This window comes from Puma concolor, chromosome B2, assembly GCF_028749965.1.
Source record: "Puma concolor isolate L17-30 chromosome B2, mPumCon1.1.hap2, whole genome shotgun sequence".
NCBI classification, from domain to species: domain Eukaryota; kingdom Metazoa; phylum Chordata; class Mammalia; order Carnivora; family Felidae; genus Puma; species Puma concolor.
In genome coordinates, this window is record NC_141671.1 from 67,863,252 (window position 1) to 67,886,170 (window position 22,919).

Below are 22,919 nucleotides of genomic sequence, written 5' to 3' on the forward strand. Positions count from 1 at the left end.
ATATGAATTTTAGGATTGCTTCTTCTAGTTTTGAGAAGAATGCTGGTGCAATTTTGATTGGGATTGCATTGAATGTGTAGATAGCTTTGGGTAGTGTTGACATTTTGACAATATTTATTCTTCCAATCCATGAGCAGGGAATGTCTTTCCATTTCTTTAAGTCTTCTTCAATTACCTTCATACGCTTTCTATAGTTTTCAGCATACGGATCTTTTACATCTTTGGTTAGATTTATTCCTAGGTATTTTATGCTTCTTGGTGCAATTGTGAATGGGATCAGTTTCTTTAATTGTCTTTCTGTTGCTTCATTGTTAGTGTATAAGAATGCAACTGATTTCTGTACATTGATTTTGTATCCTGCAACTTTGCTGAATTCATGTATAAGTTCTAGCAGACTTGGTGGAGTCTATCGGATTTTCCATGTATAATATCATGTCATCTGCAAAGAGCGAAAGCTTGACTTCATCTTTGCCAATTTTGATGCCTTTGATTTCCTTTTGTTGTCTGATTGCTGATGCTAGAACTTCCAGCACTATGTTAAACAACAGCGGTGAGAGTGGGCATCCCTGTCGTGTTTCTGATCTCAGGGAAAAAGCTCTCAGTTTTTCCCCGTTGAGGATGATGTTAGCTGTGGGCTTTTCATAAATGGCTTTTATGATCTTTAAGTATGTTCCTCCTATCCCGACTTTCTCAAGGGTTTTTATTAAGAAAGGGTGCTGGATTTTGTCAAAGGCCTTTTCTGCGCCGATTGACAGGATCATATGGTTCTTCTCTTTTTTTTTGTTAATGTGATGTATCACGTTGATTGATTTGCGAATGTTGAACCAGCCCTGCATCCCAGGAATGAATCCCACTTGATCATGGTGAATAATTCTTTTTATATACCGTTGAATTCGATTTGCTAGTATCTTATTGAGAATTTTTGCATCCATATTCATCAGGGATATTGGCCTGTAGTTCTCTTTTTTTACTGGGTCTCTGTCTGGTTTAGGAATCAAAGTAATACTGGCTTCATAGAATGAGTCTGGAAGTTTTCCTTCCCTTTCTATTTCTTGGAATAGCTTGAGAAGGATAAGTATTATCTCTGCTTTAAACGTCTGGTAGAACTCCCCTGGGAAGCCATCTGGTCCTGGACTCTTATTTGTTGGGAGATTTTTGATAACCGATTCAATTTCTTCGCTGGTTATGGGTCTGTTCAAGCTTTCTATTTCCTCCTGATTGAGTTTTGGAAGAGTGTGGGTGTTCAGGAATTTGTCCATTTCTTCCAGGTTGTCCAATTTGTTGGCATATAATTTTTCATAGTATTTCCTGATATTTGTTTGTATCTCTGAGGGATTGGTTGTAATAATAATTGCATTTTCATTCATGATTTTATCTATTTGGGTCATCTCCCTTTTCTTTTTGAGAAGCCTGGCTAGAGGTTTGTCAATTTTGTTTATTTTTTCAAAAAACCAACTTTTGGTTTTGTTGATCTGCTCTACAGTTTTTTTAGATTCTATATTGTTTATTTCTGCTCTGATCTTTATTATTTCTCTTCTTCTGCTGGGTTTAGGCTGCCTTTGCTGTTCTGCTTCTATTTCCTTTAGGTGTGCTGTTAGATTTTGTATTTGGGATTTGTCTTGTTTCTTGAGATAGGCCTGGATTGCAATGTATTTTCCTCTCAGGACTGCCTTCGCTGCGTCCCAAAGCGTTTGGATTGTTGTATTTTCATTTTCATTTGTTTCCATATATTTTTAAATTTCTTCTCTAGTTGCCTGGTTGACCCACTCATTCGTTAGTAGGGTGTTCTTTAACCTCCATACTTTTGGAGGTTTTCCAGACTTTTTCCTGTGGTTGATTTCAAGCTTCATAGCATTGTGGTCTGAAAGTATGCATGATATAATTTCAATTCTTGTAAACTTATGAAGGGCTGTTTTGTGACCCAGTATATGATCTATCTTGGAGAATGTTCCATGTGCACTCGAAGAAAGTATATTCTGTTGCTTTGGGATGCAGAGTTCTAAATATATCTGTCAAGTCCATCTGATCCAATGTCTCATTCAGGGCCCTTGTTTCTTTATTGACTGTGTGTCTAGATGATCTATCCATTTCTGTAAGTGGGGTGTTAAAGTCCCCTGCAATTACCACATTCTTATCAATAAGGTTGCTTATGTTTGTGAGTAATTGTTTTATATATTTGGGCGCTCCGGTATTCGGCGCATAGACATTTATAATTGTTAGCTCTTCCTGATGGATAGACCCTGTCACTATTATATAATGTCCTTCTTCATCTCTTGTTACAGCCTTTAATTTAAAGTCTAGTTTGTCTGATATAAGGATGGCTACTCCAGCTTTCTTTTGGCTTCCAGTAGCATGATAAATAGTTCTCCATCCCCTCACTCTCAATCTAAAGGTGTCCTCAGGTCTAAAATGAGTCTCTTGTAGACAGCAAATAGATGGGTCTTGTTTTTTTATCCATTCTGATACCCTATGTCTTTTGGTTGGCGCATTTAATCCATTTACATTCAGTGTTATTATAGAAAGATATGGGTTTAGAGTCATTGTGATGTCTATAGGCTTCATGCTTGTAGTGATGTCTCTGGTACTTTGTCTCACAGGATCCCCCTTAGGATCTCTTGGAGGGCTGGTTTAGTGGTGAAGAATTCCTTCAGTTTTTGTTTGTTTGGGAAGACCTTTATCTCTCCTTCTATTCTAAATGACAAACTTGCTGGATAAAGGATTCTCGGCTGCATATTTTTCCTGTTTAGCACACTGAAAATATCGTGCCAATTCTTTCTAGACCATCTTTTTATGATAGTAAATTGACAAGAAAAAATCAAGAAATCTCATAGGCTTCATGTTGTGGATGACTAAAAATAAACTTCCAGAAATTAAAATAAACTGTTTTGCTCATTAAATCATTATAAATACAGTTAAAAATAATTTTCTGAATCTTTTTAATACAGGTAAGTAAGCAAGCAAAATAAGTAAATAAGAACTCACATGTTTTCTCTTCTTTTTTTTTCTTCCTCCCAATAGGACCAGACATATTATCAATCATTTCAGGTTTCAGAATATGGTAAGAGTTCTTCGGTTTATTTTGAAGGAAAAAAATACTTGTTACTTTTCACAGAGATAAGAGAAATTTCTAAGAGATATGTTATTTAAAGTAAAAATCCTAGTGAAAGTAAAATCCTGGCGTTTCTTACAGACCTAACGTATTTTTTTTCTTTTTTAAAAGATATAAAAGGTCGTTGTAAAGAAAAAAATGTAGGAAACAGATCACCTATAGTCTCATTATATGGTCTCTCTTATGCATAATTTTTCTTTTTTGTACTTGGTTGTGATCTTAACATATTTAAAGATTTGTAATTTTTAAAAACATAACATTAGTTATTTCCCATATTTTTCATTTGGTCAGCTTTGGTAAAGACAATCTGTTTAATTGGTAAATCTGTTTTGCCAATTGGGAAGACTGTTTAATTTGAGTAAATACTCTTCTTGCAGCTGTCATGTTTATATCACAGTCATGCACAGATAAAAACAGTGTGGCCCAACTATTTTGTTGGTGGTTGGAGGGGAAGGAAAGATGAGCATGAAAGTATAGGATCTCACTATGAGTTATAACTTGAACGGCTATTTTGAGGTTACACATGAGCTTTTTCATTTGATTTGTGTCACTTTTTGACATTGTGTCTCATTCAGGGAATAGAAATTCTGGAAAGTAGTTTGTTTACACTTTTGTGGCTCAGGCTCCACATATCTTATATAGCACTGTCACTTCCTAAGTCTCATGATCCCCTAGAACAGGGGTCAGCAAATTTTTTTTTCTAGAAAGGGCCAGATATTGGGGCACCTGAATGGCTCAGTTGGACAAGTGTCCGACTTCAACTCAGGTCGGAGCCTCACGGTACGTGAGTTCAAGCCCTGCATTGGGCTCTCTGCTGTCAGCGCACAGCCTACTTTGGATTCTCTGTCTCCCTCTCTCTCTGCCCCTCCCCTGCTAATGCTTTCTCTCTCAAAAATAAATAAAACTTAAAAAAAAAGAAGGGCCAAATAGTAATAGGTTTTGTGGGCCATAGGTCTCTGTCATAACTATTCAACTTTGCTATTGTAGCAGGAAGCAATCATAACAATATGTGAGTGAATGTGGCTGTGATCTAGAGAAATTTTATTTATAGACACAGAAATTAAAGTTTCCTATAATTTTCACGTCATAAAATATTTGTCTTTTGATTTTTTCCAACAAATTAAAAATGTAAAAACTATTCTTAGCTCATGCTGGTTACCATTTACTACCCCCTAATCTTTCACTTTGGGGGTCACTTACCACATGTAGCTACTGAGTGCTTGAAGTGTGGCTAGTCCAAGTGGAGATGTGCTCTAAGTGGATAAAGACCAAATTTTGAAGACTTAGTACAAAAAGAAGAAAGGAAAAGGGCTCATTAATAATAACTTTTTATATCGAGTACATGTTGAAATGATAATATTTTAGGCATGTGGCATTAAATAAAATGTTACAAAAATTAACTTCACCTGCTTCTTTTTACTTCTTAAATGTGGCTATTAGAAATTTAAAATTATACGTGGCTCACATTTTATTTCTTTTGAAGAGCCCTGACCTAAAAGAATAAATCAGAGGTGGCCAAGGTTTTTATAGGCTATTTTTTAACTTTATTTTTTATTTTTAAAAAATGTTTATTTATTTTGAGAGAGAGAGAGAGGAAGCAGGGGAAGGGCAGAGAAAGTTGGAAAGAGAGAATCCCAAGCAGGCTCTGCACTGTCAGCACAGAGCCCAACGTGGGGCTCAATCCCAAGAGCTGTGAGATCATGACCTAAGCCTGTATCAAAAGTCTGAGGCGTAAGTAACTGAGCTACCCAGGCGCCCCTAGGCTATTTTCATTTCACATAGAGGTGGTGCTGGGTGGTTATATGTTGTTGAATTGGATATGATAGAGGTGGGGAATTGATTGCCAACCTATGATGTTTGAGGAGGGGACATCAGAATTCTTTATTCTAAGGAAATTCCACTTCTGAGAGGATCGTGTGGCTCTTTTGGCTTTCCTGGCCTTTTTTGGCTTTCTTGACAGACTAAGGGCCTTTGGCCTGGTTTGGAGCTGGAGGTCTGATCTATATTGTTGATGCATTGATCTCCTTGATACTTTTCTTATATTAATTGAATGGTGGGATGCTTTGTAATGAGACTGATCTATTTCTTCTTCATAGCTAGTGAAGTTAGAGAAAAACATTTCTATTAGACTGGAAGGATACAAAATTTTTTTTACTCTGATGGTATGCTTTATATCAAATAGTGTTCGTATTTGTAAAATATCTCATATCTTGATTATATAAAGCTGACCAAAGTGGAGGTTTTTAGCTTTGGGATTGCCAAAAGGAATCACTGTCACACAAGAAGCATCGTTACTTTGTAGCTATATCTTAGTGATTAACTTAGAAATTCTACTACATAACTTTCTCTTCATAGCAATTCATTACATTAGACTGTCACAAGATTTGCCTTTGATTGCCTCAAAAAGTAAAGATTCTGCATGGCTGCATATGTAGCACACGTAGAGGGAGAGTCTTGGGGCCCCAAGATTTGCTTTTAGTAACCAAATTGGAGAATGGTCCTAGGGAAGGGGCTGCGGTAGAAGCACATGTGATGTGCAAGTATTTTAATACACCGTAAGGCAGCACTGATGGGTGATGGTTGAATGAATGCCTGGTCTCCCAGCATTCAGATGCCTTAGCATCTAGGGTTCTGGATACAATTTAGATTCTATTGATGAGAAGCTTCCACTGACACAAGCGTCCACACCAACTGGCCCCCACTGTCACTGTCCATCACCAGCCTTGTAAGGGTGAACTGCAGTGCTTTTCATCTGTGTTAATGTGTGTTTGGATTCTAAGGAATCTAGGTTCAAAGAGTACGGATTGTTGACTCCTTTAGAACTATTTAGTCTTTATTTTGTTAAGCTAAAAATGATAGTAAAATAGATTAAGATATTTATCCTTGCTTCTCTTTTCCAGTATTACCAAAATTTGAAGTTACTTTGCAGACACCATTATACTGTTCTTTGAATTCTAAGAGCTTAAATGGTACTGTCACAGCAAAGTAAGTATCATTTTTTTTTATGGATAATGCTGTTATAAAACTGTCTGACAGAGAGCTCATTATATACTCCACAGAGTGTTAGCACAATGTTCTGCTTATTAAAATACCCCAATGGGCAGGAAACAAATATCTGTATTAAATAATTAAGCATGGAACATGTCTGCACAGTTCTTTGCACCCATCTGTCTGCTTCCAAGCTGATCCAGTCCTAAAATATTTCCCATGAACAACTGTCTTTCTCAGACGAGTCAGGGGATCTATATTATAAATTGTTCCAGATTAAAAAAGAAAGTTGTATCTTCATTCTTAATTCAGCTGACATAGAGGATAGAGGCTACTTACCTCTTCTTTTAAAAAAAAATTTTTTTTTAGGGGTGCCTGGGTGGCGCAGTCGGTTAAGCGTCCGACTTCAGCCAGGTCACGATCTCGCGGTCCGTGAGTTCGAGCCCCGCGTCGGGCTCTGGGCTGATGGCTCAGAGCCTGGAGCCTGTTTCCGATTCTGTGTCTCCCTCTCTCTCTGCCCCTCCCCCATTCATGCTCTGTCTCTCTCTGTCCCAAAAATAAATAAATGTTGAAAAAAAAATTAAAAAAAAAAAAATAAATAAAAAAAATTTTTTTTTAGGGGCGCCTGGGTGGCGCAGTCGGTTAAGTGTCCGACTTCAGCCAGGTCACGATCTTGCGGTCCGTGAATTCGAGCCCCGCGTCAGGCTCTGGGCTGATGGCTCAGAGCCTGGAGCCTGTTTCTGATTCTGTGTCTCCCTCTCTCTCTGCCCCTCCCCCATTCATGCTCTGTCTCTCTCTCTGTCCCAAAAATAAATAAACGTTGAAAAAAAAAATTTTTTTTAACGTTTATTTATTTTTGAAGGACAGAGACAGAGCACAAGCAGGGAAGGAGCAGAGAGAGAGATGGAGACACAGAACATGAAACAGGCTCCAAGCTCTGAGCTGTCAGCACAGAGCCTGATGCAGGGCTCAAACCCTGTGAGACTGAGATTATGACCTGAGCCAAAGTCAGATGCTCAACTGACTGAGCCACCCAGGCCCTCCTACTTCTTTTTTTTTTTTTTCTTTTTTGAGAGAGAGAGAGAGGGTGCAAGTGAGCCAGGGGCAGAGAGAGAGAGAGGGAGACAGGGAGAGAGAAAGAGAGAAGTGGGACTCACCCAAAGTGGGGCTCGAGCTCACCTGATGTGTACTCAAACTCATGAACAGTGAGATCATGCATGACCTGAGCCCAAGTCACATGCATAACAACTGAGCCATCTAGGCGCCCTACCTCTTCTTAAATCCTAATTTTTTTTTTTTTCTATCAACAATGGACGTTGAATCATGGGGGCGGGATTTGGTTGTCTTATTGCAGTTAGCAAATGAGTAAATAGTTCACACTCCTCATCATTTCAGCAGATGTACACAGAGAGATTCCAAGCCCCCCACCCCCCCCCCATATGACAGATGTATCATGGCGCTCATGATTTTGATCCGGTGGCTCGGACAGATCGCATTTCGTTTTACTAAGGCAAAAAGCATCCTCAGAGTCCCAGACTAGTGGTTCTCAAAAAGTGTGGGCTGGGCTTATTCCAGGACTGACCTTCTGTAGCTCTCACTTTTGATGGGTCAGTAGCTGTGCTTTGGTTTCTGAAATGTATTTAGTTTCAGACTTTATTTGTAATATCTCATAGACACTAGACTCCCTCTTACTGCTTGCTCATCACCATATTGCTCTCTTGGTGAGGATTTGTGACAGTGGCAGTGATGGGTGTGAGTCTCCTGTGGAAGCAGCCCACAGACAAAACGTTCTGAGGACCTCTGCTTCAGATTTTATTTGTCAAAAAAAACCATGTGAAAACCATGCAACACACAAAGGCAAAAATGTGTCTACAATTTATATACAACTTAGTTTTCTGCCTGTGTTCAACTAAGAGGTGGCTTGCAATATGAATTTGGGTACCATGGATGGACTTATGGTTTAGAAAACACATAAATGCCTGCATTTTACATAATTATTATCCTGCCCTTGATCTTAGCTAAAGGCTAAGGATTCTGTCTGGGTTTTATTTTGAGTTTCTTGACTAGTGTTTATAAAACAGTGAGTACAAATCTACACAGACCATCAGGGTCCTTGCGCATTAGGTTGAGTATGGATGCCTTCTTTGCTTCTGTTTCTGGTTTTCCAAGGGCTGTGCCAGGGATTCACTACAATCAGTTAAAACAGTGATTCTTAAATTCGGCTAACTCTTCAGAAAGTTTTATATATAATTTTAGGGAGTGTGGGTCTCTTGACACCCTCCTCCCCGCTAGTGTAGTAAGAACCCTTACAGGAGCATCTCTTTACTTGCTAGAGGGGATGCCGCTGATTCATGAATCACTTAATAAAACCAATTAGATTAAAAAAAAAAAAAAAAGAACCCTTGTAGTTTTATCCTGATTCTTATTTGTTAAGCCTCTTTGATGCCTGAGAACAGCATGACCATAGTGATGGCCCCTAGTATTTCTTTAGCATTCACCACATTGTACTCACATCATTTTCGTTAGTATGTGTATCAGCCAAGGTTCCACCGGAAAAGTAGAGCCAGTAGGAGATATATATTAAGAGATTGTTGCAAGGAATTGGCTTACATAATTGTAGGAGGCTGTCTTACATTCACATTGAGGATATACTGTATATCTTTGCAACAGATTAAGGAAATCTTTTGACCAGCTGAGTCTTTTATCAGTCTATAAAAATTGGCACAGGCCTATTCTATAAATACTGTGTCCCAGAAAAGATGGAAATGATGATGGGGATGATGATCCTATGAGCAGATGCTAAACAGTTTGGGCTTTTCTTTTGCTAGTAGCCATCTGTCCCATCGAAGCATAGTTAATGTGAAGAGCATTGCTGGAAATTTCCCAGAGAAGGTTAACAGTCTTTTTTTTTTTTTCTTTTGAAATCTTTAATTGATATGAATAAAAATCTGCATTTGTTTATTAGCTTTGATGTGAACATCTGCTCACTATTCCCACCTCATTAAAATAAATAATGGACTCTTTTCTGCTAACCACAGAAAGTTCTAGAGGACTGTAAAGAAAATAACATAGCACACATCTAGTTATTTCTGTATATTCTGCAGACAGTAAAATTAAAAAAATATTCTTTAATCTAAAGTTTATTTAAATGTATTTATTATTTGATGAATTGAGACATTTGTATCCTGGAAATGACATGGAAAAAAAAGTGGGAGAAAAATTGATAGGTTCAATTTTTTATGTATCATTTTGTAAATCCTTTGTCCTATGGCTGTTTAAAAAAAATCCTTGTTTTGTTAATGATACGGTCCTAGAATATGTGTGATTTGCTTTTTTAAATGTTGCCAAACTATTATTTTCTGAATCATTAGTTTATTCCAAATGCTTCCAGATTTATTTAGGACAATAACTGTCAGTATCCTTGTTTCCCAATTATTATGATTAACTTAGGGTGTAGAAAGCTAAATCTGCTTGACATTTAAACAACAACAACAAAAATATTTGTGTCTGAGAATACCTTAAATTATGTCTGGATTTTCAAGCCCCCTGTACGATCATGTGATATAACTCTTTTACAGTATTATGTCCTGGTATCCTGGTTATTCATTTATTTAGTCTTTAACAAGGCACAAAGCAATACTAAGTTTGAGGACTCTCTTTTGAATGAATGAATTGGTGCTGAAGTTGCTGGGCAGGATTATCACTAACTTTACTGTCTTCATTTGGGTGATACATTTGAAAATGGATTTGTTTTATTCTCCTTAATTTGGAATGTGCTATATTTTACCATTGGCTTTTGAGTTGAGTTGATCCAGATGAGGGGCTGTTTCCACGTTCAACTAATGGATTCAGGAAACAGGAGTTTACTGTTAGATTTATAGAGTGCAAAGCAAAATTGACTTCCGTGTTTGGCCGAGCATTTATTACACAATAGAGATGGAAGGAACCCAGGAAACACATTTTAAAAAAGGCTTTCTGGCAGTAAAATGGTTTACCAAAGACTACCTCTCTGTTTCACATGAAGAGATTTCCCATCATGAGAGGAATAAAATTAATACATGGAATGTAAAGCAGCAGAGATGCGATTTGATTCAAAAAGATAATTTTCGTACTATGGGTAAAGAAAATGACTCTTCTTTTACATTTTTCTGCAAAAATCCACGTTTTGATAGCCATGAGCACATTTTGGTGCTCCAGTATGTTTGGTCTAGTAAACCCTCCTGGTTAATATCGGAACGTGCAACAATGGCCTTGGGCGATTGAAATTTCAACTAACATTTAAAAATGTTCAAAAGCTGCGACGTGTCCTGGGCACAGTTAATGGGCCAGTTCAGACTTCTAGGAATAAAACATTTTCGTGATTCAAAAAAGATCTTTGGACAGAAAACTGTCACTTGCAGTTATGATTAGATTTTCTGGAGTCTCTAAAATGGTTAGAGGTAAAGTATGTATTATGAACGGTTTTGAAGTATTGTAGTTAAAAGTCTTCTCATTTTGGAGACTTAGTTTCAAGGTTCACCATTTATTAAGGATATTCCAAGCTATGTTTACTTTTAAAAATTTGCAGTGAGAGTATCTTTAAAAATATAATTCTTTTAAGTTGGATTGCCAGTGTATGCTGTTGAAAGTAATATTTTCATGTGCTATTTTGAGAATATCAAGTTGAAAATGTAGAAAAAACCATTTATTATTTTTCAGGTATACATACGGGAAGCCAGTGAAAGGAGATGTAACACTTACATTTTTACCTTTATCCTTTTGGGGCAGGAAGAAAAATATTACGAAAAATTTTAAGGTAACTTCTGCAGAGATCTTATAACTTCAAATGGGGAAACACAATAAGTGATAATTTTTATAGAAATAAGATTTCATACTGAATTAAGAAAAAATTGAATGTAATAAAATCAAGAGTTTTCTAGCATTGGACAAATGAGAATTTACCCTTTTATAGTGATTAAAATGGAACCAGAACTATCAAATTTTTGTGACTTAGTTTGAGTTTTATTTCTAAAATTTGAATTGCTAAAGTGAAGAGTAAAATTGAATTATTTTAAACAAAACAGATAAATGGATCTGCAAACTTCTCTTTTAATGATGAAGAAATGAAGAAAGTAATGGATTTTTCAGAAGGGTTTTCTGAATACATGTATCTGTCTTCCCCTGGGCCAGTGGAAATTTTAGCCACAGTGACAGAATCACTTACAGGTTTGTAGACTTTGAAGCGAAGGTAAAGTTATTTACAAGGTGCTCTTCTCTCTTCTTATTATAACTAGCACATTCATTTGGGGTCCTTTGTAAAGATGCTACTTAATGCTGAATGTGTCATGACTTTTAATTAATGTCTCTTGCAGAATGTTTTCATAAGGAAGGGGAACTTATTTTCTATGACAGTCTATCTTTCAACCACATGTAATAGGTATTTGTAATTTTCTCCATTTCTGCTCTTTCTTTTCAACCTGAAAACTACATAAACTATTCAGCTGACTAACCATCTTCTGTTTTGTTTTGTTTTTTCTTAGTCATTTAACATCTTCTGAGCTCTTGTCTGCTCATGAGCAATTTTCTCTCTCAGTAATAAAATAAGAGTTAATTACTTGGATCTTTCTGTTGCTATCAACAGCTTTCACCAAACTCCAAAAGAGCAAAAGATGACTCAGTCAAGGCCTTCATTTTTAGTGTACATGTTGTGGGTGGACATAGCAGTAATGGCGCTCAGGAGGGGTCCATGGAGGATGTAATAGAACTGTGTAGTTCTCTTCATGGCCAAGCCAGTATGGGAATGAGGCTTCTGTGCCCTGATACCTTAGCTTCTTGGGGAAGTAGCTTAGATAGAGAAATTTGATGCATAGAAGCTGTTCGTGAAGTGTAACATTTACTTTCTAAATGGTGCAATTTCCAAAACAGGTATCTCAAGAAATGCAAGCTCTAATGTATTTTTCAAGCAACATGATTACATCATTGAGTTTTTTGATTATGCTACTGTCTTGAAGCCATCTCTGAACTTTACAGCCACTGTAAGTTGGCATGTTTATTAATGATCTAAAGCAGTAAGTTCAGTTTAATGAAATAGAATGGCAGGTAATATTTTCAGTGCTTTTCAAAAAAAATTAAGCCCAAAGTAGATAAATTACTTTTCCCCTTTAGATATGTGAAATATATAGAATTGCTCCCAAATGAACTTTGTCTAAGTTTTCTAAAAAAGTAGTTTCCAACAGAAGTATTTTCCTCAAAAAAATTTTAATAAGCAATTTAAGTTGGATTTGGATTGCTACATCAAAGCTTTTGTAAATTACTAGAAAGAATTAGATGTTAATAAAAATATTTCAATTTCAGTTTGATTTTCATAATGACTAATTTTAGTTCTAGCAAAGATGTTGCATTAAAAATTATTAACAAATCTACTTATTATTATTATTATTATTATTATTATTATTTAACACTTATTAGGTGAATTTTGGCAATGTGCAAGGCAGGTTGCTGGGTGGGGCTTAACAGAATTAAGAAGAACCCAGTCCCTACCCTGGATTCACAGTTTTTGTGATGGTGACAAGTAATGATTTAAGGCAGGATAATGTCAATGTCATGAATACATTTCTGTAGTGATTTAAACAATTTTTTTAATGTTTATTTTTTGAGAGAGAGAGACAGACAGACAGAGCACAAGTGGGGGAGGGGCAGAGAGAGAGGGAGACACTGAATCCGAAGTAGGCTCCAGGCTCTGAGCTGTCAGCACAGAGCCTGATGCGGGGCTTGAACTCATGAACCATAAGATCATGACCTGGCCAAAGTCAGATGCTTAACCAACTGAGCCACTCAGGTGTCCGTCCCCATTTCTGTAGTGAGTTAAAGCAGGGGCTGGCAAACTTCTTCTGCAAAGGACTAGATAGTAAATATTTTTTAGCTTTGTGGGACATATTATCTCTGTGACAGATACCTAACCCTGCCATTGTAGCATGAAAGCAGCCGTAACTACTTTGTAACCAAATGAGGGTGGCTGTGTCTAATAAAACTTTATTTACAAAAAGACTGGATTTGGCCTCCCTGCCCGCCATAGTTTGCTGGTCTCTGGTTTAAAGAAAGAAGCTGTCTCTTCTTGTTGAATGGATCAAGAGAAGTTTTAGATAATTCCTGATTTCAATGATCATATAATTTAGTTTGAAAAGGTAAGAAAAAACCCCTTGAGGCTGCAAATGGTAACTTCCAAATGAATAGAGTGAAACATTGAGAGTTTGGGGAGGAAGAGTTGTCCTTGGGATAGGGATGAGGGTCATTAAAGGATGCTTTATGGAAGGGGAAGATGTAAGCTATTTGTTAAAAGATCAGTAGGATTTCGTTTTATTTTTAAAATATTTTTTAAGTATTTATTTTGTTTTTGAGAGAGAGGGAGAGACAGATTGTGAGCAGGGGAAGGACAGAGAGAGAGGGAATCTGAAGCAGGCTCCCGGCTCTGAGCTGTCAGCACAGAGCCCGATGCAGGGCTCAAACTCACAAACTGTGAGATCATGACCTGAGCTGAAGTCAGATGCTTAACTGACTGAGCTACCCAGGCACCCCAAAAGATCAGTAGGATTTTAAATGTTTGGTGTAGGGGTGGGAGATGGAGAGCGAGATGAGCTGAGACACAGGTGAGAGCCTTGCTTCTCAAGTTCAGGTGCCTTCCCCCAGATCAGTTCAATTGTAGCAGGGAGTTTGTGTCCTGGAGTGGTGAGAGTGAAAACAGGGGTGAAGTGGGGGGAGTTGTAGAGGATCCTAAATGGCACATGCATGTTTTTGAACTTTATGCTTTAGTCAGTGAAGAGCCTAGGTGCCTTATGAATGTTGGAGGGGTATGGTGAGAGCAGTATTCCAGGGAGACCGATCAGGCTATGTGCAGGAGGATGGCTGTAGCCCAGGAGTGAGGTGGCGAGTAGCCTCAAGGGGATGGATGTGCAAGTGGAGAGGATGCAAGAGAGAAGTATAAGACTCGGTGTTTATTGGATTTGGGAGGTGGGAAGAGGGAGGGGGAAGTCCAGAGATGTTAAATCGGCAGAATTGTGGCGTTAGCAAAAATAGAAGAGGCAAGATGGTTTCTCAGTTATAGATGTGCTGAATTTGGGGTGGCAGGGATATACAAGTAGAAATTTCCTGCAAGTAGAACTTGGAGGTTTTGAGTATGAGCTCCAGAGCAAGGTGAGGAAAGCAGTAAGAGTGATGAGGTCTTTGAGAAAAAGAGAAGCACAGATAACTGGTAATTTGACCTTGACAAATTCCCCAATTTAGGGAAAGGAGGGAGGAACCCAAAAGGAAACTGTGAGGATGCAGAAAGAGGGCTTTGGAACAAAGAAGGCAGTTGTGGAGCCATGGAAGGCAAGAGAAGCAAAAATATCAAGAAGGGAATGGTCAGTAGTGTTGGATGCTATCTAGAGAGAGTGCTTCATCTGGAGGTTAGGGTACTGCCAACAGTTTTTGAGAGTTCAGTTTCATGGGAGTAGCACAGATGGGAACTAGATTCAACTGAACTTCAATTCTTTGTTTTTCTTGTTACCCGTTTTTAAACTGTTGTGTTTTGACAATTAGGTGAAGGTAACCCGTGCTGATGGCAATCGACTGACTTTTGAAGAAAGAAGAAATAATGTAGTTATAACAGTAACACAGAAAAACTCTTCCGAGTACTGGAGCAGATGGGGCAGCAGGAACCAGGAACTAGAAGCTGTCCAGATCATAAATTATACGGTCCCTCAAAATGGAATCTTTAAAATTGAATTCCCAATCCTGGATGATTCCAATGAGCTACAGTTGGAGGTGCCATCTGTTTCTCATCATTATGTTACTGCAACAACATCATTAAAATTGTAATCTCGTGGTAGGCACTCAACCTATTAGAGGTCAAAGTGCACAGGAAGTAGGAAGTAGACACATGTTTCTATTTTAAAAAATGGGGGAGTGTTAAAAGTAATTTAATAACAGTGGGTGAGGGGTAGATGAAATGCTTCCTTATAAATTCATTCTGAAGAGCACAGTAAAATATAGCAATCTGAAGGTATGATGAAGAAGCTCCCCAAATTCCAGCCTAGATTGGTTTTCAATCATTTGGAAGTGTATTTTGGCAGAAGCTGAAATGAAAAAGGAAAATGTTTTTTTAAACCTACACTCTTTTGCTGAGTTCCTTCTCAGAGTGGCTCGTGTGAGATCCCCCCACCCCCAACCATTCTTGATATCTTCTTTTCATTACTTGGTTCTGCCACACATTTGGCCCTTTGAGTTTCACACTATTGGTAGATCACATGGGCTGGTATGATTTCTTGCTTGTAAATGGACTGTGTGTTGTGGAGAGAAGGAAAGGGGTCCTTTCTCATTTTGTTCTCTCTTCTCACAGAGTTTCCTGATAATATGCTTTTGTTTCTGAAATAAATTAGGACTATGCTTTTTCCTCTTAGATCATGGTGATGAAGACCCTCTTCTGTGTTTTAAAGCTGTCACTTTCTTTACAGTATAAGCTATAAAATGATGAAGAGCCAATGGCTGGGGAACAGATTTTTCCTACGAGAGAAAAAAGGAAAAGTGCATTTGCCTTTCAGGAATTGTTTTTTTTTTTTTTTTAATTTTTTTTTTTCAACGTTTATTTATTTTTGGGATAGAGAGAGACAGAGCATGAACGGGGGAGGGGCAGAGAGAGAGGGAGACACAGAATCGGAAACAGGCTCCAGGCTCTGAGCCATCAGCCCAGAGCCTGACGCGGGGCTCGAACTCACGGACCGCGAGATCGTGACCTGGCTGAAGTCGGACGCTCAACCGACTGCGCCACCCAGGCGCCCCAGCCTTTCAGGAATTGTAAAACAGATAGTATTTTTTCTCAGGGTGTTACTAAGGATGAAAATTTATAGCTCCCTTTTCTTTTGTTATAGGCCTCTTTTCTTAACAGTGTGAGTAGCATGGCAGTTCATGGTATGTTTAAGTCTCCCAGTAAAGCATACATCCAGCTAAAAACAAGAGATGAAAATATAAAGGTAATGGGTGCAGTCACTTTTAATTACAATATAATTGTACTCTTTTGTCATTAATGTGTATTCATTAATTAAGATTTTTTTTTTTCTAGGTGGGATCACCTTTTGAGTTGGTGGTTAGTGGCAATAAGCCACTAAGGAAGGAGTTAAACTATATGGTAATCAACAGAGAATCTAAATTTATTATCTCTTATAGAATCATCTTAAATGAGCTACCTTATGTCTCCCTATGTGTATACGAAACTCACTAATTTTTATGTTTATTTTTTAAAGTTTATTTCTTTATTTTGAGAGAGAGAGAAAGAGAAAGAGAGAGAGAGTGTGTGTGAGCAGGGGAGAGGCAGAGAGAGAGGGAGAGACAGAGAATCCCAAGCAGGCTCTGCGCCATCAGCGTGGAGCCCAACAGGGGGCTCGAACTCAAAGATCACGAGGTCATGACCAGAGCCGAAACCAAGAATCAGACACTTAACTGACTGAGCCACCCTGACGCCCCTAGACTAAACTCACTAATTTTTAAAATTCAGTCTCATACCCTTTAGCCTGCCCTTTTTATATTGCAATCAAAATCTTTTTTTCTCTTTTCACCTATATTTGCATTTCCAATTTAAGATGGATGATTAAATCTTGCATTATGTTTAAAATTTAAGTTTCTATGAGATAATCCACATAAGTTCATCGTAGGAAATTATAAAGTATGAGAAAAACAAAAAAATAAATATTGCTACCCATAGCTTTGAATCTTTCTAATTCAGCTTTCCCCAGTGGCGCTCTATATTCTCTACTCAAAAATAAATTAACTGTGAAGCTACTGATGTCTCAGTCAGTTATTTCTTTATCTTATCCTTTTCTGTTTCCTGGCTTATATTCTCTCTGTTGGTCAGGGAGGTTTCCTTGCACTGAAAAATGCTTTGAAGTTGGTTTAAGTCAACAGTTTGTGTGTATGGTTAAAATTGTGTTAAATATAGCTGCAGTTGAGAGTCTCATTAGCTTTGGCATAAAATGAAACTCTTCTGCTACTCTTTTCAGGTAATATCCAGGGGACAGTTGGTGGCTGTAGGCAAGCAAAATTCAACAGCCTTCTCTTTAACACCAGAAAATTCTTGGGCTCCAAAAGCCTGTATTATTGTGTATTATATTGAAGATGATGGAGAAATTATAAATGATGTTCTAAAAATTCCTGTTCAGCTTGTTTTTAAAAATAAGGTAAGATTTAAGGTAATGATGTGAGAAGAAAACTTCATACTGGTGAAGTCTGAGAAATGCAATATTTCTTTAGAAAAGTATCATTAAATAACATTGGTTAGAAATTTATACTTACTTCTAGAACTATGGTTAAATCCCTTCAGTATTATTACCACATATGGATTTTCACATGTGGAGTTACTGGGCAGTGTGGGTCTTATTTGTAAGTTATGATTCTTGGCTTTAAGACTTGAACTCAATTTCTTGAAGTTATTTCAGGATTTCTCAAATGGCGGGGTCGATATTGTTCTGGAATTCAGTTCCAGCAACAATACAGAATTTGTGTGGTGCTGATGCTGGCATGAGAGTGAAATGAAGCGCGTGTAGGGAACGAGGCCGTCAGCAGTGATATGTGGAAGCAGAGCCCAGATTTGGTTTATCCGTTTCATGGGTCTGGAATCTAACCCGGGACAGATTTACAGGACGCTTGGCTACCTTGCATGTGGAGATCTGTGTGGAGTTTGGTCTCCAAAAGCACCAGGGATTTTTGTAGCTTAAGGTGTATGGCTTGTGTGGGATGCCCCCTTGAACCCCAACTTTGAAAAGTAACCTGGCTGAAAGAGTGCGTGATGGAATTGAATCATCTAGTGCATAATAAAATGAGCCATTGTTCTGAGAGCTGCTGCCTTCTCAGGTTTTTTTAGGCAAAATAATCATTGTTTAAAAGTATTGATTTGCTTGGGGCGCCTGGGTGGCGCAGTCGGTTAAGCGTCCGACTTCAGCCAGGTCACGATCTCGCGGTCCGTGAGTTCGAGCCCTGCGTCAGGCTCTGGGCTGATGGCTCAGAGCCTGGAGCCTGTTTCCGATTCTGTGTCTCCCTCTCTCTCTGCCCCTCCCCCGTTCATGCTCTGTCTCTCTCTGTCCCAAAAATAAATAAACGTTGAAAAAAAAAATTAAAAAAAAAAATAAAAGTATTGATTTGCCAAGTACAATTCTTTGATAGCATTTCTGTTTGCTTAGTTTGTTAAACTTCTGAGAGGTTGTAGTAGTCATACATGTCTTATGTTGACAGTTGTTAATTAATTTTGTCAAAATAGAATACAGACTTCTATTTTTCACTTTATGGAAAGTTTTTTCAAAGATAATGGTATGCTCTGTTATTTTTAGAGAGCAAATTTTGACTTGTAGTGATTCCATTAATCCCGTAACAAAGATGAATTCTAAAATAGGAGTTGGACTTAAGGCATATATCTTTGAAAGTGAGACCAAGTTTTAAAAAAGTTTAGTGTAAGAGGTTGTTGGCTTTGAGGAAGCAGAGTTTATAAATAGCATAATTCCAAGAAATTTCTTAGATATGAAAGATAAGAAATATAATTTCAGCTATATTTGCAAAGGTATATCTTTCTCTACTTTTATTTTTAACGTTTTATTTATTTTTGAGGCAGGGAGAGACAGAGCATGAGTGGGGGAGGGTTAGAGAGAGAGGGAGACACAGAATCTGAAGCAGTCTCCAGGCTCTGAGCTGTCAGCACGGAGCCCGACGCGGGGCTCGAACTCATGGACCGTGAGATCATGACCTGAGCCGAAGTCGGACGCTTAACCGACTGAGCCACCCAGGCGCCCCTCCACTTTTATTTTTAGGTAATCTCTACACCCAATGTGGGGCTCAAACATATAACCCTGAGATCAAAAGTCACATATTCTACTGACTGAGCCAGCCAAGCGCCCCTCTTTCTCTACTTTTTATATGTTTATTCCATTACTCACAAAGAAACTGCAAATTTGAAAATAGAATATATTTAAGCAAGGGAAAATTAACGAGTCTTTTGGATGTTTGGTAATGACTGAACTGGATGGGATGTGGAAAGCACAAGAGATGGAGGGTTAGAAATCATCCACTCGTAAGTGTACATGGAAGCCATAGGGTCTCTGAGGCGCAGAGTCAAGAGTGAGAAGTACAAGGCTGGAACATGTTGCTCCCCTTCATTTTGGGTATACGTGGGGAAACTTAAACTAAAAGTAAACTAGATACAGTGGTATAAAGGGTATATGTATAAAAAATTTCACTGGACAAGTTAAACAGGCAAGTCTTTACTCAAGACTGTTGCCAATAGGGGAGAGATTGAATTCAACTTCATTAAAACAAAAGGCAGGAGAGGTTATTGATTGATTGATTGATTGATTGACTGATTGAAAGCATAAGTGGGGGAGGGACAGAGAGAGAGATAGAATCCCAAGCAGGTTCCACACTGTCAGCGTGGAGCCCAACGCAGAGCTCAAACCCACGAATTGTGAGATCATGACCTGAAGTCATACACTTAAATGACTGAGCCACCCAGTTGCTCCAAAGGCAGGAGAGTTTTAAGCAGTGAATGAGCTTGTGGAAAAGTACTGGAGGACACTGAGAAGAGATTGGTAATGTGATTAGGCCATCTGTGTTTGCTAACTGTCAATGTATAAGTTAGGGTCCTATCCTCCCACAGAGCCTTGGGAGATCAATCAGTGATTCTTTTTTGGTGATTACATTTCAAAGGATTGGCTCCCAGGTCCTTGGGAAAGACATTCCTGGGTTGTAAAAGTGGCAAGAGGCTGGGAGAAGCCTTACATTTCAAAGGGACAGAGAAAGAATTTACAATTCCAAGTTTTCTAAAGTAAATGCTGTAAGTAAAGGGAGAATCAGGGGCTTATGGTCAGGAAGAAGCCTGTTCAGTCAAGTCGAGGGGAACAGTAAGGCAGTTTTGGTCAGGTAGTACAGTCACTGCAGCAGTAGAATGTTGAAACAGAGCTAGACAAGATGAGCCTTCTTAGTATGAAGGGGCCTCATGACAAAGCCATTCAGTTTTGCTGTGATGAGATGATTGAGGCTCATTAAGAAGTATGAGTTAGGGCCATCTTTGATGAATGTAATGAACAGAGGAAGTTCAGGCAGCCATGGGGACACAGAGCATTGGGCCTAACTAGTGTTTGGTCTGATCACCTCTTCAGTTGGAAAGACATCTCCTTGTCCCCAACCCAAGTAGTTCTGTGAGTCCCCAAGGGGCCTCTCCCTGGGCTCACTTCTAAGTTCAGGTTACCAGCACGTGGGCCTCTCCAGTTTCTTTGCTCTTTCCTGTTCCTCCTCCAGGATACTGACCCTCTCCAGGTGTGCCAGGCACTGCTGTCTTCTTTTTAGCATTGGCTGGGGGATGAGGGGTGTGGGAGAAAGGGAAGAGGAAAGGTAGAGAAGTGAAGGAAAATTCAGATTTATGCCACTGTGGGAAGTTCTATTACTTGCAAATACTGTGAGTAAAGTTTTTTTTTTTTTTTTTTTAAATTCTTTCCCCCAGAGAAGGCTTATGTATGGTTTTAGAATGATCCCTGAGTCAAGGCAAATGGAGAATCTCTGCTAGATTTTGAGTCCTTGAACTGCTGTTGGTGAGACATGTAAGTAATGCTTTAAAAAAGTCACATAAATCAATCCTGTTTTCTCCCTTTCTTAGATAAAGCTGTTTTGGAGTAAAACTCATGCTGCACCATCTGAGAAAGTCTCTCTTAGGATCTCTGTGACACAGCCAGACTCGATAGTTGGGGTTGTGGCTGTTGACAAAAGCGTGAATCTGATGAATGCCTCTAATGATATTACAATGGAAAATGTGAGTATAGCTATTTTTTCATTATAAAAATACATGCTAAAAGAGCAAAAAAGAAACTTTATTGCATTACTTCAAATATCTAAGGGAAATTTTATTGGTTCCTCTTCAAGTGTAAGTCAGTAATGAGTAAAGCTTCCAAATAAAAAGGATTTGCATTCTGGTTGTTGTGTTGGGAAGAGGCTTATGTGGTGCAGTGTCTTTGCTGTCTTACATGAGAGATGCCATCTAGAGTTTTCCCTCAATTTCATACTGTATTTGAATTCAAGACTCTCAAGAAAGTACTAGGAAATTGACTTGTATAATTCTGGATGACCCTGGAGAAGAGAGCTTTCGATAATTTTGAAGTACTTTCTATTTTGGTTATACATAATGGTTATATATAATTACAGCCTTATTGAATTTACTATTTGTGGTATATTGAAGGAGTGAAATCCTGTTAATTTGCAGAACACTTATAAACCAAGAAATATATAAACCTCTAGTTACATTAGTTACATAAACTAATCCTTTATTCATTAATCAATTTTGCTTTGTAAGTTCATTGTTGTTCATTTTTATATGTAAGTTCTTGATGTATTCTTGTATATATCCTTGATATACCCTAGCCATTGCTAGTTGAGATCTAGATTGTATAACCTATGTCAATTAATTGATTAAGTATAGTAATTAACAACACATGGGAAAAAAAGATATAAATGTTTAGGCTCATTTGGTCATCTTGAGAAAAATTATATTTTTTCAGCCTATAAAGGTAATTTTTCTCAATCCCTTTATTTTTTAAATTATTTATGTATTTATTTATTTTGACTTGTTTTATTTTTTATTTTTTTAAATTTACATCCAAATTAGTTAACATATAATGCAACAATGATTTCAGGAGTAGATTCCTTACTGCCCCTTACCCATTTAGCCCATCCCCCCTCCCTCCAGTAACCCTCAGTTTGTTCTCCATATTTATGAGTCTCTTCTGTTTTGTCCCCTCCCTGTTTTTATATTATTTTTGTTTCCCTTCCCTTATGTTCATCCGTTTTGTCTCTTAAAGTCCTCATATGAGTGAAGTCATATGATTTTTGTCTTTCTCTGACTGACTAATTTCACTTAGCATAATACCCTCCAGTTCCATCCATGTAGTTGCAAATGGCAAGATTTCATTCTTTTTGATTGCCGAGTAATACTCCATTGTGTGTGTATATATATATATAGCACATCTTCTTTATCCATTCATCCACCAATGGACATTTGGGCTCTTTCCATACTTTGGCTGTTGTTGATAGTGCTGCTATAAACATGGGGGGTGCATGTATCCCTTCGAAACAGCACACCTGTATCCCTTGGATAAATGCCTAGTAGTGTAATTGCTGGGTCATAGGGTACTTCTATTTTTAGTTTTTTGAGGAACCTCCATATTGTTTTCCAGAGTGGCTGCACCAGCTTGCATTCCCATCAATCCCTTTTAAAAAAGATTCATTTAAAACAAATTGGTCATTTTTTTCTCTTGATATTAAAAAACTCATGTTATTCTAAAAAGTCTATAGCATTTTGGATTTGATTTAACTGAATTTAGTAATATCTCTCATTTTATAGCTTTCTAAATATCTTAGGTATATTATTTCATTTTTGTTTCCCTGTGTATGTACATACACACACACACACACACACACACACCTATCCAGTGCTTGTGCTCTGTTTCTGTCTTTGTTTCTTTGTCTATCTTTTAATATATTTACATAAAATTTTGTCATATATAAGATTGCTATCCCATGGGGCGCCTTGGTGGCTCAGTCATTTAAGCATCCAACTTCGGCTCAGGTCATAATCTCACAGTTCAAGAGTTCGAGACCCACATCAGGCTCCCTGCTGACAGCTTGGAGCCTGGAGCCTGCTTTGGATTCTGTGTCTCCTTCTCTCTCTGCTTGCACTCTGTCTCTCTCTCTCCCTCTCTCTAAAAAAATAAACATTAAAAAAACAAAAGATTGTTATCCCAGCTTTCTTTTGGTTCAACCTTGCTGGCATATTTTTCTACCT

The 22,919-nt window shown here is 38.0% G+C and overlaps 1 protein-coding gene and 1 long non-coding RNA gene across 9 annotated transcripts in view; one reads left to right on the top strand and one right to left on the bottom strand.

The window, feature by feature from the left end:
- Nucleotides 1-22,919, bottom strand: part of LOC147581031 (uncharacterized) — a 372,192-nt gene that overhangs the window by 220,610 nt on the left and 128,663 nt on the right. The gene's annotated exons all lie outside the window — the stretch shown is intronic.
- Nucleotides 1-22,919, top strand: part of CD109 (CD109 molecule) — a 178,039-nt gene that overhangs the window by 95,548 nt on the left and 59,572 nt on the right. For all 8 annotated transcript variants that reach the window (XR_015251325.1, XM_086707234.1, XM_086707237.1 and 5 more), the window contains 10 exons: nucleotides 3,019-3,058; nucleotides 6,010-6,094; nucleotides 10,796-10,892; nucleotides 11,161-11,302; nucleotides 12,002-12,111; nucleotides 14,654-14,878; nucleotides 15,982-16,083; nucleotides 16,173-16,238; nucleotides 17,107-17,283; nucleotides 20,742-20,894. Coding sequence is in view for 7 of the 8 variants with exons in the window: in XM_086707234.1 (XP_086563360.1) it covers nucleotides 3,019-3,058; nucleotides 6,010-6,094; nucleotides 10,796-10,892; nucleotides 11,161-11,302; nucleotides 12,002-12,111; nucleotides 14,654-14,878; nucleotides 15,982-16,083; nucleotides 16,173-16,238; nucleotides 17,107-17,283; nucleotides 20,742-20,894 (1,197 nt within the window). In the remaining variant the exon portion in view is untranslated. The remainder of the gene's footprint in view (nucleotides 1-3,018; nucleotides 3,059-6,009; nucleotides 6,095-10,795; nucleotides 10,893-11,160; nucleotides 11,303-12,001; nucleotides 12,112-14,653; nucleotides 14,879-15,981; nucleotides 16,084-16,172; nucleotides 16,239-17,106; nucleotides 17,284-20,741; nucleotides 20,895-22,919) is intronic.